The following is a 16,790-nucleotide window of genomic DNA, read 5'->3' as shown; positions in this document are numbered from 1 at the left end:
TAAGTGCAGTCCACATCATCACATCAAAGCCGACTGCTTGTCGAGCAGCTTGTTTAGATCTTAATCGGACAGAAAATGAACCATAAATGGATTTCGAATTATGCATTCAATTATTGTTGTCTATCTGTGTGGTGGAATGGGGTGGTGCAGGCAGTGAGAGAGAGAGAGAGAGATAATGTGAAGGAGACGTATAAGGATGCAGTAGGACTGAGAGGAGGCGAATGAGGAAGAGATGCAGGAAAGGCTGGACGACGAACCGGGAGCTGGAGGAGAAGAAAATGAGATCGAAGATAACCAAAAGGCGAAACAGAAAAAGGATAATTAAGCTGAACATTAAAATATGAGAGAGAGAATAATGAATAATGAAAAGAGAAGAAAAAGAATGCAAACAAAGAAGAACGAGTGTAATAAAAGAAACAGAAGATATGTCGACAGCACAGCTAAATTAGCTTCCTAAGAAGAAGCAGCAAGTGTAATGAATAGCAAAAGTAGAGCAGAAGAAAGCCAAAAGACAATGAACAAGAGGAGTAGGAATAAAAGCTAAAATAGGACTATGTTAAGAGAGAAACAAAAAAGAAAGAGTGAAAATGAAGAGGAAGAGGAACAGTCGCAGCCGACGTAGCGTATAAGTATTTACCGTAGCAGAAAACCGCTAAGAAACTCTGTTGGAAGCACTAAAAATAGACGGAAATTTGAGTGAATTGTGTTGCCAAAAGCCGTTAACAGCTTAACGATAAAAGCAAACTAATTAAAAGTACGAAGCAGGAGAAATTGCCACATAATAAAGCAAATTAAAAGCAAATTAATTTAAAACACAGCAAAAACAACGAGAAGCAGAGAAACGGAGCAAAGCGAAGCCAAGCGGATGCAGCGCAAATGAAAATGACGCAAGGCGGTCGCCCCACACAACAAACATAGATATGTATATACATACAGACAGGTGTATGTATGTATGTGTGTATGCTGCCAGCCGAGCTCCACTTCAATTAAGCAGCGCGCCAACATGGCAGCCTCTCACACATCTACACACACGCACACATTGCTCTCTGTCTCTCTCTGCTTCTCTCCCTCTCCTGCAGACACACACACACGCACACATACACTAGCAGCACATATAATTACGTTTGGCAAGCTCGTTATGCGTAAGAATAAACGCACATTAAGAGCTCATTAGTTGGCACAAATCGAATCGCTGGCTAAAGGAAACCCCCGTGACAGACCAGGATAACAGCTCTGCCGGCTGTCTGTGCGCTCCCCTCGTGTGCTCTCCGCTCACCGTACGTCTCGACATTTTCATTTAACGTGTAATGGAAGATAGCGTAAACGAGTAAATGAGTCAAGTGAAGTGAATTGAATTGAATTTGAACCGAGCTGAGCTGGTGCGAAAAAAAAAGCCGCAACTCATGCCAACAGGTACGAGAAAGGTGAGCAACGAAAGAAACTAACGGTTAAATAAAGCTAACTGCTAAATAGGCTAAGCGAGCATTGCTGGGATATTAACAGAATTCACTTAAAGACACTGGCTGAGTCAGCGGGCAGCGGGCAGGGGGATGGGCGTGTGTGCCACTCTACTGCACTGTCAAACTAACGGTTCTTTGGTCATCTTCTGAGCGATGCTCGCTCATAATTTGTTGCATATTGTTGTGTGAACGCGAGCGAGTATTTAAAAGCGAACAAAGCGCCAGCTGGCAAACAAAAGTTGTCGCCTATGCAAAAGGCAAAGCACACACACACACACATACACTCAATCAGAGCAGACACACATGCAGAGCAGAGGCACGCGTGCTGCTGCTGCTACTCACAGGCAGGCAAGCAGGCAGACAGCCAAGCAGAGAGAGAGAGAGGCGAGTCAGACAGAGAGCAACAGCGCTTGCGCTGCGCTCTCTCTAGCGCGCTCGCTCGCTCGCTCTCATTTGCGCGCTAGCTCCGCCCCTCACATACATATATGCCTGCACACACGCACACAGAACCGGTTTTCAATTCGCTTGCTGAATGGCTCTGGCTTTGGCTCTGGCTCTGGCCCTGGCTGTGGCTCGTCGCTGCGACTTGTTTATTGCCAACTCTGCCTTGGCACCGTGCGCAACGTATTTCGGTTACGGTTCTTGTGGGCACAACAGTTACTAATTGAGATAACAGACACGCAAGCCGTCGCAACACAGAACTCTTGTCAATTTTGTGCGTGTGCGTGTGTGTGCAAGTGTGAGTGTGTGCGACTAATAAGAATTACAATAAGAATATTTCTATACACATATTTCTATATAAACAATGGATATTAAGACGAGAGCTGCAACGCCGCCTATGCAAGCTACTGCAGCTGCTGCTGCTGCTGTTGCTGCAGCTGGTGTTGTGGAGGCTGGCTCAGCCGGTGCCAGCCTGGCAGCCTCCAATATGGAGCACAAGCAAACCTTTCAGCACATCTTCGAGCAGCTGGCACAGCAGAGCGGCGGCCCTCACAAAATGGCGCCCAAGCAGTTGGAGCATCTGCGCCATCTGTTGGCCAATGTGCGGGATGCGAAGAACTTGCAGTTGATTGTGGAGAAGTTCAAGAATCTGGAGCAGTTCCAAGAGCACTATGCTCAGCTGGGCAGCAGCAATGGCAACAACAACAACAGCATTAACAGCAACAACAACAATAACAACAACAACAACACTGTGATCACAGCGGGTAAGAACGAGTGGGAGCGAGGCTGAGAGAGAGAGGGAAGTCGTCGCAGTAGTTTAGTTAGCCGGAAAGCGGCTGCCATTACGGATTACCGATTTAATTAAGCACAAATTGCTGCGGCACATGAAACGCTCTCCGTACATACACTTATTGACAGCGGGCACTGTGCGAATGCGTGTTCACGGACATGTTTTGCATTTTGGGCCGAGCATTAACATGCACCCGGGCCGGGCATTTAAAATAATTTGCGAATTATAAACTAATTGCCCAGGCATGCGAGGCATATAGGGGACAAGAGCAGAGAGACGAGGAAAGAAACTGAAAACATTTCCATTTAACATTTTAAATTCGTTAAAAATACATAAATTAAATGATCTACAGCAACGGCAGCGGCAACAGCAGCAGCAGCTGGTAAAATATGAAAATAAATATATAAAAAAACTATTGCTTACTTTTTAGCGTCGCCTTTGGCATGACAAACGCTCATTAGAAAAAATCATTTGTATACGAGTGTATGTGTGTTTTTATGTGTATATAGAGCGATTGCGGGCAATATGTCGCTTAGTTGCAATTACAGTTTTTAGCTCGTTAAAACTGTAAATAAAGTTGTGTCCCCCATGCCAGAGTGTGTGTGTGAGTGTGTGTGTGTTTGTTTAAACATTCAAAATAGCTGACAATATTTGCATGCACTTGGAGAAATAGTGGAGACTCGGTTGAGGATTTACTAAGGAGAAAATGTGGAAGCTCTTCAGTTCTTAAAAGCCCAACACTTTTTTTTTTATTTATTTATATATATTTTTTTTTTTCATATTCTAAGAAAACAAACCGAAAACTTCGCCTCTCTTCTCTATTATTCAGGCTCTGTCTATGGAAAATTTGATTCCAAAATAAGACACTGATAAATTTCTCTTATACTTAATATATTAAATATTAGACAAGAAGTTTTGTACAACTCATAAGCTCGTCTCAATGGCAGCACAATGTGTTCAGGTAGATAATTTCTCATAAGGCTGAGAGAGTGCAAATTTTCAAAGCAAATTTAGTTTGTATGAGACTTGATTTTGAACTAAAAAAAAACTAATAACAGGAAGCATGGACAATAGGCGTGCTTAAAGTACTTTAAAAACTGAATATGAAATAATAATAAATAAAAACAACACTAGATTAAGAGCGTATGAGGATAAAGATTTACCGAAGCTGAAAATATGGAATGCTGTAGGATTTTAAGTCTCAAATTTAATTTAAATCCTTAGATTGCAAGCCTTAGATGTGGATCTGAATATTTTTTGGCTAGAAAAGACTTTAGGATTGTAGCACTTAGTATATTTAAAAAAAAAAGACGGAATAATTCGTATAGTGTACTATTTGTAGCTATGTCTTGCAACTTATCCAAGATTCAAACTTGATTCTTGAAAGCTGCCTACATTATATGCACACTATTATATTATTATATTTATAGCCATTCCCACTAGTTTTCTCTGAGTGCACTTGCTAGTTGTTGCTGTTGTCGCTTGTGTCGTGCGCCTAATTGACTTTGCCAAACTGTTGGCAAACAGGCTTTCAATTCCCATGCAGGGCATGGCAGTCAGCAGCCAAAAGCCCAGCTAGCACACTCTTCTCTCTTCTTTCTTGTGCTGCTCTGCTCTGATTCTGGTTCCTTTTTGTTGCAGACAGCGAAATGTCGCTCAAGGACAACGCACGCAAATTCGGAGCTGGCGGTCAAACTTTGACGCCCCGCCACACAATCGACGCAATTCTCGGACTCAAAAATCGCAATGGCCAAGCGCAGAGCCAGCTGCAGGCAGCAGCCGAGGGCAGCAGTGATGGTAAGTGGGATGATCGATCTACCAGATGAGTGTGTTCTTAGAGTGAAATGTCTGCTATGGATGGACAGCCTAGGACTGTCCATCTAAGTGAGCGGCTATATATGTACTAAAAAAGTACCTATAGACAAGGGGTATCCATATATGTACTAAATAATGGACTAAATACAAGGACTTTCCATCTGAGAGGATTGTTACGTATGTTCTAAAAAAATGCTAAATAGAAGTTTAGGTATTAGTATGTACTAAATAATGTACTAAATACAACTGTCTGCCTAAGTAATGATCTAGACACATTTGAAACTGCAGTTATCAAAAAGGTCTATTCAATGGAATTTGCATATATGTACTAAAATTAAAACAATTTTTTATGGATTTCTATAAATATAGGTACTTTACTATGAGAGACTTCAAGGCTATCAAATTTCACATATTTGTATAAAATAATATAGGATATGCCCATATGTGTACTAAATAAATCTTCCATATATGCACTAAATTTTATTTATTTAGGGAATTTGTGTATAACGCTCACAAAATAATGTTCTAAACACAGCTGTTTATCTCTAGCAATGCAGCTCCCTCAGTAAGTGTACTAAATTTTACACCTAGTAGTCTCTCCCGCTCATTAAGCTTAACTTGCGTCGAGCAGAGTGTGGCAATCGGAATGCCGATAGAGCGATAAACGATAAGCGCAATGCAAATCGATTTCAATTACAGTGCCACACACTGGTGAATGGGTAATGGGGAACGGGGAGCGGGGAACGGTGCATTGTTGCGAAATCAACAAACACAATCGCAAAATTATATTAGCATTTATTTTGGGCTCAACTACATCGCGTGGGCCGCAAGTCGTTTGGGCTTGGCCTGGCTCTAACTGCTATTCTACTCCCTTTTTTTCTTAGCTAACTTTTCCACTCTCCCTCTCTTTCTCTCTCTCTCTCTCTCACTCACTCACTCACTCTCTCAGTTGGTATTTTGGCGTCTGGTGTGCGATGCACGACAGCTGATAAGGAGAAATCAGTCAACGGTAATCGTTTACATGGCCAAAGTGGGATTAGAGCCCGTTCTTCTTCTTCTTCCGTTCTTTTTAGTCAATTTAAAAGTTTTATTACATATTCCATTCAGTTAGTTGCAGTCGTTATTTTGAAGGCTTTTTAACTGGATTATAGTGGGATTTATGTCGCTGTCGGTGCCAGTCGCCAAACTGAACTCTGCTTAACGAACTGCCCAAAGCGCCTTCTGCTGCCTCTTGCTCCCCCCTTCTTATTCTTCCTCTTCTTCTGCTGCCTTGGCACGTCGTTAAAAATGTATTTTATTTTGTGTTTTGATTGCCAACGAGCGATTGTCGCACAGCAAAAGGCACAGCACAACGAAAACAACTGAAATTTGCGAGTTGTGAAAAATGGGCGGCCAGAAGTGAGTTTCCCTTCACCTGAAAAGCCATTTGCGACAGGTGATATAGGTAGTGTTGAAAATGAGATAATAAGTGCAGCGACTGTTGCCAGCATTTATAGCTGAAAGTGGTTTATTGGAGATGTACATGACAGATATTTCATAAGCTATTGGTATGTGGGGGTTGACTCTGGCAGAATTGGTGATCTAAAATTTGGAGAAAAAAAAAGAGAGAATTAAATTATTGTCAAGAGAAATAAGAGAGATGCAGGAAGAGCTCTGTTGGGTATATTTGATATAGATACATAGATAAAATTTGTTATATAAAATATACCAAAACCTCCTACTCCCCCTCTTAACCTTCTGGCGAACGAGCTTACCAAGAGCAAAGCTTCATTCAAGACATTGATATATGTTTAATATACATACATATATAATCTTGATTCAAAGATTACAATTTCAGTACAATATGGATAAGGAACAGAGACAGATAGCTATTAAAACAGAGCGAGATGGAGATATCTAGCTATCCAACTATTGTCTAGGCAATTTCCTGCTTGTCATTTAACGAGTTGAGCGAGACACATTGAAGGCGAAATCAATCAAAAGACGTTGCAAATTAATTTAATTAAGGCCTGCGCTGAGAAGCGCAGAGAGAGGCAGCTAGCTACAACGACAATGGAAGAGAAACAACTGCTAAACAAGTTGTGTAAACACAAGAGGCGAAAATAAAAGAAGAAGAAGAAGAAAAAACGAAGCGAACGATACAAAGCGCAAAATTAAATGGCCGCAAATTAATTAGAAGCCAGCAAATAAGCTGGCTAGGCAGGTGAGGCAGCAGGTGAGGTGGAGTGCAGGAGGGGGAGTGAAGGAAGCCCGAAGAGGTTTGCACTGAAACTCTAAGTCATAATCATAATTGAAGTGCGGCTAGACGCAAGCTGTCAAAAAGCATTTAAACTGACAGCGCTGGCGTCACACGAAGTGGGAGAGCGAGAGAGACAGAGAGAGAGGGAGTAAGAGTGAGACAGAGAGTGAGAGAGAGAGTGAGAGAGAGAGAGAGAGCCGGAGAGGCCAAGAGCTGCAAGTGCATTAAGGCAAATGCAAACTAAAGCAAGTCAGATCAAGATAAATGAGCAAGCCAAGAGACATTGTGTGTGTGTGTGTGTGCCTGTGTGAGTGTATATGTAGAGTCACATGCCCATTCCCGTTTGATGCGCCATTAAATTGAGCATTAAGTCACTTTAATGATCTTAATGCGTGTCCGAAGCGAGCTAAACGCGCGTCGGTGTGCGCGGCTTATTAACAACAATAACAACAACAACAGCAACAGCAACAACAACAACAACAGCAAGCGGAGCACTTCACTTCAGTTGAGCCAGACAAATTGATTGACAGTTTTTGTTTATGGCTCGTTTGATTTTGTGATATGCGGCTCGATTGGCTGCGTTGGCCAAAGCGCAGCTCGAGTCTCTTTTCATCTCAAATATATATACGTATATATATATATATGTGTGTATATATGTATGCATATCTCGGGCAACGCCGGAAGATCAGTTAATACACAATTTGCTGTTGTGCATTTCCTTTTGTTAAGTGTGGCTGCTCTGGCCCAGGCCTGGTCTACCTGCGCTGCTTACCTGTTGCCAATGACTTTCCGAAAACATTTCAATTAGGCCGCCTAATGGCCAAGTTTGATGTGATGTTTCTGTCAAATCATGCGATTAATGTCAATTTTGTTACAGTAAACGCTCGCTAAATTGTAACGAGCCCCGGCTCAGCCTCAGGCCCAGGCAAAGAGGCTCCACTCTCAATTAGCAAGCTGAGGGCGTTTTGAGTTCGCCTTTGTCTGCCCTTTGCTCAGTAGCTGACTTAATTTGTACCTTTTAACATTTCAACTTGACTCCCTCCCACTCTCTTCCTCTCTGTCTTTTCATAGTCAAATTTGTTAACAATCCAAAATTTCCAGCTGCCAAGTTTAATTGCCAGAGCTAATGGCCAAAGCCAACGAAATCATTTCTTAATTGAACTGTCGATCAGGCAATTTGCTCGCGACTCTATGAATGAATAGTGAATAAGTAAAGAGTGAATTGTGAATAGTAAAGAGTGAATTGTGAATAGTGTGTGAGCTTCGCCTTGAACTGCAGCTGCTGCTTCAGCTCTCATAGTTGATCTGATAAAGAGAAAAGTTTTATTCATGATCAAGGCCAAGTTGAAGAGCTGAGCGGGATGTACAGTGGGAGCAGAAGATATTCGTGAGTTTTTCTTGAACTGCAGTAAGTATAGGCAATCTATTATATGAATCTATGACTGAAGCAATGAATAAATATGATAAAAGAAGACTTGCAAGAAGAGTTCTATATAGGAGATTATCTAGGGTATGCATATTAGAAATATTTTCAGTATTAAAAAAAAAAAGAATTTGCTGAAGAAGAAGAAGATAGAGAGTAAACAGATCTAGAGATTATATTCAGTTATCTGAGGAGTTTCTTTTTCGATAGATGGGTAATTCTAGTTCAAGGCAGATGCAGTAAAACAGATTCTTATATGAAAACGATATTTATAGTTTATGCTACATCAAAAGTTATTTGCATTGAAGGGCAACACTCACACACACACACACACACACCGACCCTAACTGGCACATGTGAACCAAAACTATACGCAAATTTAATAAATTAAATGAAATACAAAAGCTTTGATTACGCAGTCATGCGTGTGTGTGTGTGTGTATGTGTGTCTTGATGTGTGTTGAGGTGTGTAAATCATGTTGATCGTCAATCCATTCAACTCGCATTCGTGTTGGTCTTTTCTCAAGCACACGCAATTAGCGCACGCACTCGGTGTGGCCTACGGAGGCGATGCCCTAGCGGAACATTTCGGCCTGGCTCTGACTCTGACTCTGACTTGGGTTCGAGATTGCGGCTACTGGCGCTGCGGCACCTCATGCGGCGTTCACGCCTTTCCTAAATGCTCTTTTCTATTATTACACACATATTTATTATTATTATTATTATAATAAGTTTTCATTGTTGTTGTTGTTGTTGTTGCTGCTGTTGTTGGCCTTTTGTGCTACCGCATTTTGGTTTTCTCACTTTGTTTCAGCATCTTTGTAAAGTTTTTGTTAATTTCATTAACTACAAATGAAGCTCATGCGGTGCGTGTAAATTTCGTTTGATTGGATGAATTTGTGGCTGCTGTTTGGGCCCCCTCCCCTGAGTTAATTAGCCAAAAAAAGAAACACTTGACCCACTTTGAGCGCTGAGAAAAGCCACCAAGAGAGGCAAAATCAATAGGACTAATTATTGCACGTAATTACATTAGACAATCGTCGTCAATGCAAATTAAATCGATGGCGTTGACGACGTCGATGTATGTATGTAAGTACATCAGAAAGCAATTACTCGAAAGACTAACGAATAATTACAGAATCGTTAATTGGATTTTGGATTCGAGTGAAAACTCAATTCAACATTGAAATCGAATTTAGCCAACACGAACTAAACAGACAGATAAATGCAAAAGTCAACCACTTTGTATACCCACTCGATAGAAATCGGTTGGAATACCCTATAATAATAGAGCCACTCTGTATACCCTTTCTATATGGATTAACTGAATATTGCATTCCAGAATGCTAAATTCTCTCATATAGTCAATCTGTTGCTTATCTAGGAATACCTATCCATAAGCCCAACCTATAAGACGTCTCTGCATATTCATTCACTTATCTCAGTTATCTTTTCTTCCTATCTCTTATCCCACTCTTTTCCTATTTAGTATAAGCCTAACTATGATACAATATTTCTTCTCTCTCCCTCTCTGTTACTCTTCTCTATCCCTATTTAGTATAATCTGAACTATGCTACCATATATCGTATTATTCTATGCCAATTCCATATTGAAACTCTTTTCGATTTCTAATTTCATGTTATTATGCCGACAAATTGATATTGAGTAACCCTAGAAATGGGAATCTATCATCATCTTATGTAACTGCCATGCTTCAGGGCTGTTCATAACTCCATGCATATAATTTCAATCATGATTCACCCACTCTACGTTAGACGTTTGACCATTTCCACATAATACTCTAGCATTTGCTGGCCTGATTAGATTTTAATTAGCCTTTGAGTTGGGCTGGCTGGACAGTTGGCCAAGTCATAAAGCTGTCGCTGCCCATGTGGTTAAAAGCCCTGACGCGGTAATAACAATGTGTTATTTAATTTTGGGTTGCAAACAAACCACCCGAGTGAGCCACCCAAAACCATCCAGAGTAAACCGAATCGAGCCTGAACTAACACCCACCCACCCACACAGGCAGCCGCCCACCTGCACCCACACCTGTTGGCCATTAATAAACGGCTTTCAATTAGTCGCCTCGTATTTACAATGTGAGGCAATAAAAATTCTCAGAAAGAGCGAAATGCCGAAGGCCGAAGGCAACTCCGTGCCGAGGAGTGGTGCAGCGGGGGCGGCCCTAGTGGTGCAGCGGGGGCGGCCCTAGTGGTGCGACGGGGGCATTAGGTGCGAGGTCGGTGGCTCTAATGGGCGTTCTGGCTCGGCTCGACTGTAGCACACATATCACGTGACATGCGAGGAATTCATTAGTTGTCGCCGTCAATAGACTAGTGGGAGGCGAGCAGAGAGTGGAGAGTAGAGAGTGGAGACTGGAATGGAGTGATTGTGAGTGAGGGAGAAAGAGCTTTCCCGAGTAGATATGTGGGTCTATAGAGTGTGCGTATACAAGGATGCATATAGAATAGGAAGCAGATAAGATGAATGGGAGAGAGAGAGAGAGAGAGAAAGAGAAAGGGAAAGGGAAAAGGAAAGAAAAAGAGAAAGATTGAGAGAAAGAGCTAGGTATAGCTACAGAAAAGATCGAGATGGATATGTCTATAGTGAAAGAGAGAGAAAAAGAGACAACGAAAGAGGAAAGTAGAGTAAAGAAGTATTAACTCATATATTTTCGAGCTTTCAATTGGTATTACTCTCTACTCCATATGATATAATGAGTTCCTTCAGCTATGCTGGAGTAGACTAGAGATTTCTCATACATCAGAGCTATGCTAGAAGATCCATGGTGTATGAGAGATCTGTAATCTACTCTCGCATAGCTGAAAGGCCTCATTATGTCATACACTCTTCTGCTGCACCACCCACTCTCTCTCTTTCTCTCTCTCACACACACACTTTTTACCTTTCCAGGTGATGGCGATGCCTCGATGGCCGAGGACGATGCCACCGATCTGCGCTGCAGCAGCATGTCGCTGACTCAGCTGCGCCACATGGACAATCACATGGCCAGCATGCTGCAGCAGCACTCGAAGAACGGCCTGAGCTATGGGCCGCCAACACCGCCGGCGCCACCGCCGCAGCAACAGCAGCAGTCGCAGCAGCAGCAGCAGCAGCACCCGTCGCAGTCGCAGCAGTCGCCACTGGCGCCGCAACATCATCACGGCGCTTCCTTTGGCTACCACAACGCCTTTGGCTACAATCACGGCGGCGCCACGCACTTTGGCCACCAGGAGGAGGCGGCGGCGGCCGGCAACTACCTCAACTCGATGCACCAGATGGTGGAGGCCAATCAATTGCAGCCGCAGTCGCACTCGCAGGTGGGGCAAATGGGGCAGCTGGCCCCGCCGCCGCCCTCGGCCGCCGTCTACGGCAGTCACCAGCAGCACTTGGCAGCGCTCGCTGCGCATGCGCAGGAGCAGCACAATAAATATGCCAAGTCATCGTCGCCAGCCTCTGCTGCTGCTGCGGCTGCCGCTGCTGGCAGCTACTTTCAGCCGGATGGGCAGAGCTCGGCAATCGGTGCGAGTGCAGCACGCGACTACGACGAGCGTTCCATGTCCTCGGGCAGCGAGCTGGAGGAGGACGAGGAGCATGATGCCGCAAAGCTGCAACACGAAGCGAGCATCAACATCGATGTCACCTCCCCACCCACGCCGCGACCCATCGGCAGCAGCAGCAGCGGCGCCGGCAGCGGCAGCGGCGGCAATAGCAACAAGCGCAAATCCACCTTCATCGACGATAATGAAGCGAAATTAGCCAACGGTCAGTCGCTGGCCAATTATGGCATCAGAGCGCGCAGCCTCGACGAGGTGCAACAGCAACAACAGCAACAGCAGCAGCAACAGCAGCAGCAACAACAACAGCAGCAACACTTTCAGCATGAGTATCGCAACAACAATAGCAACAACAACAACAATCAGGTGGAGCATGTGGAGCGTCTGAATGGGGACAATGACAGTTTGGTCAACGGCAGCTGCGCCTCCAGCGAGGATCTCAATCAGACCAACAGCAGTGAGCAGGGCGAGAAAATTACATCCGGCAGCGATGACGAAGGTGAGCGAGTGTGAACTAGTTCGATGCGTTGAATTTGTTCCCTGAACTAACTGCGCATATATTATCAACTAGTTCCGTTAGTTGAGATCTGCGTGATGTTTGATGACAATCATAAGTGAGAGCTAGCTCACTCTGAAGAGTCAGAACTGTGAACTAGTGAATCAATCATGAGCATGATTAGATATAGTTCAGATCAGCTGAGGAGTTCATATGAATCGTTCAATTGAACTTTAGCTAGAGAGAAACAGAACAGCTCTCTTCTACTGGTTCTCTCTCACTCACTCTCTCTTTCTCTTTCTTTCTCTCTCTCTCTCCCTCTCCAGGCCAGGATGACAACTGCGCCAAGAAGAAGCATCGCCGCAATCGCACCACATTCACCACCTACCAGCTGCATGAGCTGGAGCGCGCCTTTGAGAAATCGCACTATCCGGACGTCTATTCGCGCGAGGAGCTGGCCATGAAGGTGAATCTGCCTGAAGTGCGTGTCCAGGTGAGTTATCATTGGCCAGCCGGGCCAGGCACCAGCCCTATTTACGAGCTCGCTCTTTGCTAATTGTGCAATCAACATGTCTGCCCAGCCAGGCGCCGGAAATTAAATAATTTCCGTTTGCAATTTATTTTAACGAAATTAAGCTGTGCCAACTAAAGCAGCGCCCCCTCCGCCGCCTCCCAGAGAGACACTGGCCAGCTAGCCATATGTTATGGCCAGACAAGTATTTATGTTGCGCATAGATATATTGGCCTGAAAATTGGGTTGTTTACTCCGACAATAATATATCATGTCTAGTAGTAGATCTTGAAAAACAAAATAAACAGATTAAAGCTAGTTGCTAAATTGCCTGAAGAAGAAACTATATACGGATATAATCGAATGTTTTATAGTGAATATCAGAGTTGAAGTCAATCATTCAGTCAGTTGATCTAATTTGGTTTATGTGTCGCTCATCAGTAAGCAGATATAATGACTAAGGCTATGCATTGGTTATCAGTCATTGACTGACTAATGTAGTAATTGTTGTGCTCTTATAGCTTAATGCTAACTGTTTTATATACGTATGTAGATACAGTTAGCAGTAAGCTTTTGGAGTTTCTTGAGCTTTATGATCTTAAAAATGTGAAGACCATATCTAAGCTCAGTTTCGTAGTTATAATTGCTAAAGACTCTATGCGGCTCAATGCAATCTCAACCATCAATGAGTCATTCATTGCTTCATGCATTCATTACTCTACTCTACTCTCTCATTTGTTCCTCCCATATATTCGTTCAGTCTCCGTTGCAGCATATTTTTCCTGCACCTTGCAGCACACTCAAAATGAGCTTCAATCGCTGCTCACCCACCGAACACTCCAGCACCGCCCCCGCTCAGATTGACTCCCACTGCGGGTTGTCTGTGCCGAAAGGAGTAACTTTTTCGCAGCTGAACAGAAAAAGTAGGAGGGGGCAGGGAAAAAACTTGCGCAACTTTCTTTCAGTGCATATTAAAATTTATGTCTCAATTGCGAAATGACAATGCGAATGACAAGACTCGCGTCCTCTGGCAGCGCAGCTACCCATTTATGCTGAGGGAATTATGCAGTTTCGCGAGTGTATGCGCCTTTCATGCTCGCTCGCGCCGATGCATGTCTGGCTGCCATTCGTTTCGGGTGGCAAATTGCGACATTAACGGGCGGGGCGCCTCGTAAATTCCTTTCACGGCGGTGTAGCATAAAAGACGCCCGACGCGGCAATCGGAGAAGCCCAAAGGCGAAGGCAAGTGCAGCTGGAACTCTGCTCGACTATCAGATACTCTGTGCAAAAAAGAGAGAAGAGGGAAAGAGAGAGAGAGAGAGAGAAAGAGTTACAAGAGCATAGGGAAAGACAGAAGCGACGACAAAAGGGAGAAGAGATGTGAGAGGAGAGGGCTGGGGATGAAATCAAGCTTGAGGGAATTGAAGGAACCTATTAATACTTAACGCACCTTTCACTCTCATAAGCATAAGCAGCCTATTTGAAGATTCTTCTTCTATACAACATCTCGTCAATATAAATCTTATACTCCCACTGCCTGTTACATATCCTCTCTCTAAAACTACATACCCCAATCGAACATCTACCTCTCACTAGAGCTCTGCAATCATAGAGCTCGAGTGGCATTTTCTATATAGCTAACATATCTATATCTCACTGTCTATTATTTGACTTAGCTGTTGCCCTTTTATTGGGGCGGCCATCTAATTGCATAGCTGTACAATGGACTCGAGTCTAAGCCCGTCGCCCTGTGGCATAGTTTTTATGTGTTATTCTCCAAGTCATGAACTGAGTGGGTAAACTGAGGACCTCGCCTGCAGCTCGAAAGTCGAAAGCCGAAAGTCGGAAGGCGACAGGCGACAGGCGACAGTCTCGACTGACGGCAAAGGACATATCAAATTTCATGAATTCGTTTACTCAGACGACAAATCATTTTTATTGACTAAACATTATCGCAGCTCTGTCTCTCTCTCTCTCTCTCTCTCTGTCGTCCTCTCTCTCTGCTTGGCAACACAAATATATGCACATAAATAAATAAACAAATTTGAGAGAAGCAACAAAAAAATATATAAGTAAACGAAATACAAAGGTAATGAACGAAAATCGCATAAAAATTTTCTTTGCCGCGTTTTATCCGCGTTTCTCTAGATGGCCATACGGCCCTCATGTGTCACTTTGTCAAATTGACACGAATTCAAATTTGGGCGAATGCAGCTCGGCTAGATATACCCTTTAACCCCCATCTACCCACCCACCCACACCCTCGCACCTGCCTACCCTAACCCTTGGTGTACGAGGCAGGCGCGTCCCCAAGTTCAACTCGTTTTAAATGCCCTGGAAAGCATTGAGAAAGAGGTGTATTAAGATGGATGTAAGAAGTGACAAGAGCCGTGGCAAAAAGTATAGATTAAAGAATTGAAGAAGAGCCAAGTTCATATATTCGACTTTTTCTGCTTCCGTTTGAAATACCCTATTTTTATCCAATATTGCAACACCTTACCATTACTAAAAATCTACTTTGATATATAGTTTGCTGTATAGGACTCGAGATCTATATGAGGTAATGATGCCAGATTTGGTATACCGTTTACACTAATGCATATGGAGCTTATGGTTTCTTCTTTTTTCTATAGCTCTTCTATTGCTCATTATAATAAACAAAAACTTGGGCTGACGTAAATATCATATGCAAATGCAACAACAGGGTATGTCTTAGTCTTGCACTAGCTAGAATATTACGCTGATTTCCTTTGCTTTTTCTTTTCGATTTGGTGGGCACATTTTTTCGGTCTACACACCCTCTATCAGTGTGTGTGTGTGTGTAATCGCATTTGCGGTTAGTTTGCATGAAGTTCTAGTTATCGTTGGAGCTGTGTGGAAATTGCTTGGTGTGCAACTCGTTGAAGGTGGAAATTTGTTTTGATTAAGTTTGCACACACACACACACACACACACAGGGAGACATATATGCTCGAAAAGAAAATATAAAAGAAAAGTGAACTATGAAAACGGAATCGAGTTGTTCGTGGTTTGTGGGTGGGCGGGGCTCAGTGGGGCTCGGTGGGTCTCGGTACCCAGTTCAGTCAATCAGTGGCTCAATATTCAGTTCAATTTCTCGTTTAGATGAGTTCATTTGCCAACTCGGCGAGGGCGGTTGGTGGGGCTGTTGGGCTGTGGGGGCGTGGCCTGAAGAGTAACATGTATTGTAATAGATTTGCTAAATGTTTGTTTAAAAAGTTTGATTGGATTTTTGCATTTGATGCATTGTGTGCTCGCATTTGGCATTGTTGCGGCTTGTTTGATTGTTGTTTAAATGGCCAATATTGCCCTGGCACTCGTTTACATTGTTGTAATAGAAACGAGCAGTTGCCTCTCCTCTCTTCACTCTCCCCTCTCTCCAGTCGAGCTGAAATAGAAAAGAGTAAAAGACAACAGCAGCGGCAGCAGCAGCAGCAGAATAACCAAAATTGCCAAATCAAATTGAAATTGTGTCATTTTGTGGTTTGGCCAAGGCAATTAATATGCCAGCCACGGGCAGCTATACCAACTTCCCCCTCCCCCCCCCTCCCTCTCTCGCTCTCTCTTTGGCTATAGCCAGCTTAAGCTGGGTCTTATCTGCGATCGTAACCAAAACAAAATGCGTTAAGCCGCCAAATTAAACAACAGCTTAACGAGCTAAACAAACGCAAGACACATCATTAACGCTGAGACGGCGCAGCGAGTTCTGTGAGTCCTGTGAGCCCGAACATATGGCTCGGCGCGCAAGTGCCTGCCATAGATGACAATTATTTTATTTGGATTACACGCTGACAGCTCACAAATTTCCGTTCGAGGGTTTGCCAAAGTTGCCACGTTTAAGGGTTAAACGTGCCTCAATCATACGCCGCATTTAACACAATCGAGTGGGTTAGACAGACGCGCAGACAGCACAACAACAACAGCAACAACAACGACGAGAAAAAAGAGTTTAATTAAAACCTAATTTAGCATGGCAAAGCAAAGCAAATTGCAAAAAGAACTTTTGCTCTCGGGCATTGATTGATGGCCGGCAACT

The 16,790-nt window shown here is 43.5% G+C and overlaps 1 protein-coding gene across 2 annotated transcripts in view; it reads left to right on the top strand.

Annotated features, from left to right (window-relative positions):
• The window catches only part of LOC6578343 (retinal homeobox protein Rx), a 33,235-nt gene that overhangs the window by 2,008 nt on the left and 14,437 nt on the right, over window positions 1-16,790 (top strand). The window contains exons 1-4 of one of the 2 annotated variants that reach the window (XM_002004220.4): window positions 2,040-2,665; window positions 4,333-4,488; window positions 11,086-12,228; window positions 12,552-12,718. In XM_002004220.4, coding sequence (XP_002004256.2) covers window positions 2,266-2,665; window positions 4,333-4,488; window positions 11,086-12,228; window positions 12,552-12,718 — 1,866 coding nt within the window. In that variant the 5' untranslated portion in view covers window positions 2,040-2,265. Of the gene's footprint in view, window positions 1-2,039; window positions 2,666-4,332; window positions 4,489-11,085; window positions 12,229-12,551; window positions 12,719-16,790 lie in introns of those variants that run through there. The other variant, XM_032730259.2, reaches the window with a different exon arrangement.

Source organism: Drosophila mojavensis, unplaced genomic scaffold (assembly GCF_018153725.1).
Source record: "Drosophila mojavensis isolate 15081-1352.22 unplaced genomic scaffold, ASM1815372v1 contig_80, whole genome shotgun sequence".
NCBI lineage: Eukaryota > Metazoa > Arthropoda > Insecta > Diptera > Drosophilidae > Drosophila > Drosophila mojavensis.
This window is presented reverse-complemented; position numbering and strand designations above follow the sequence as displayed.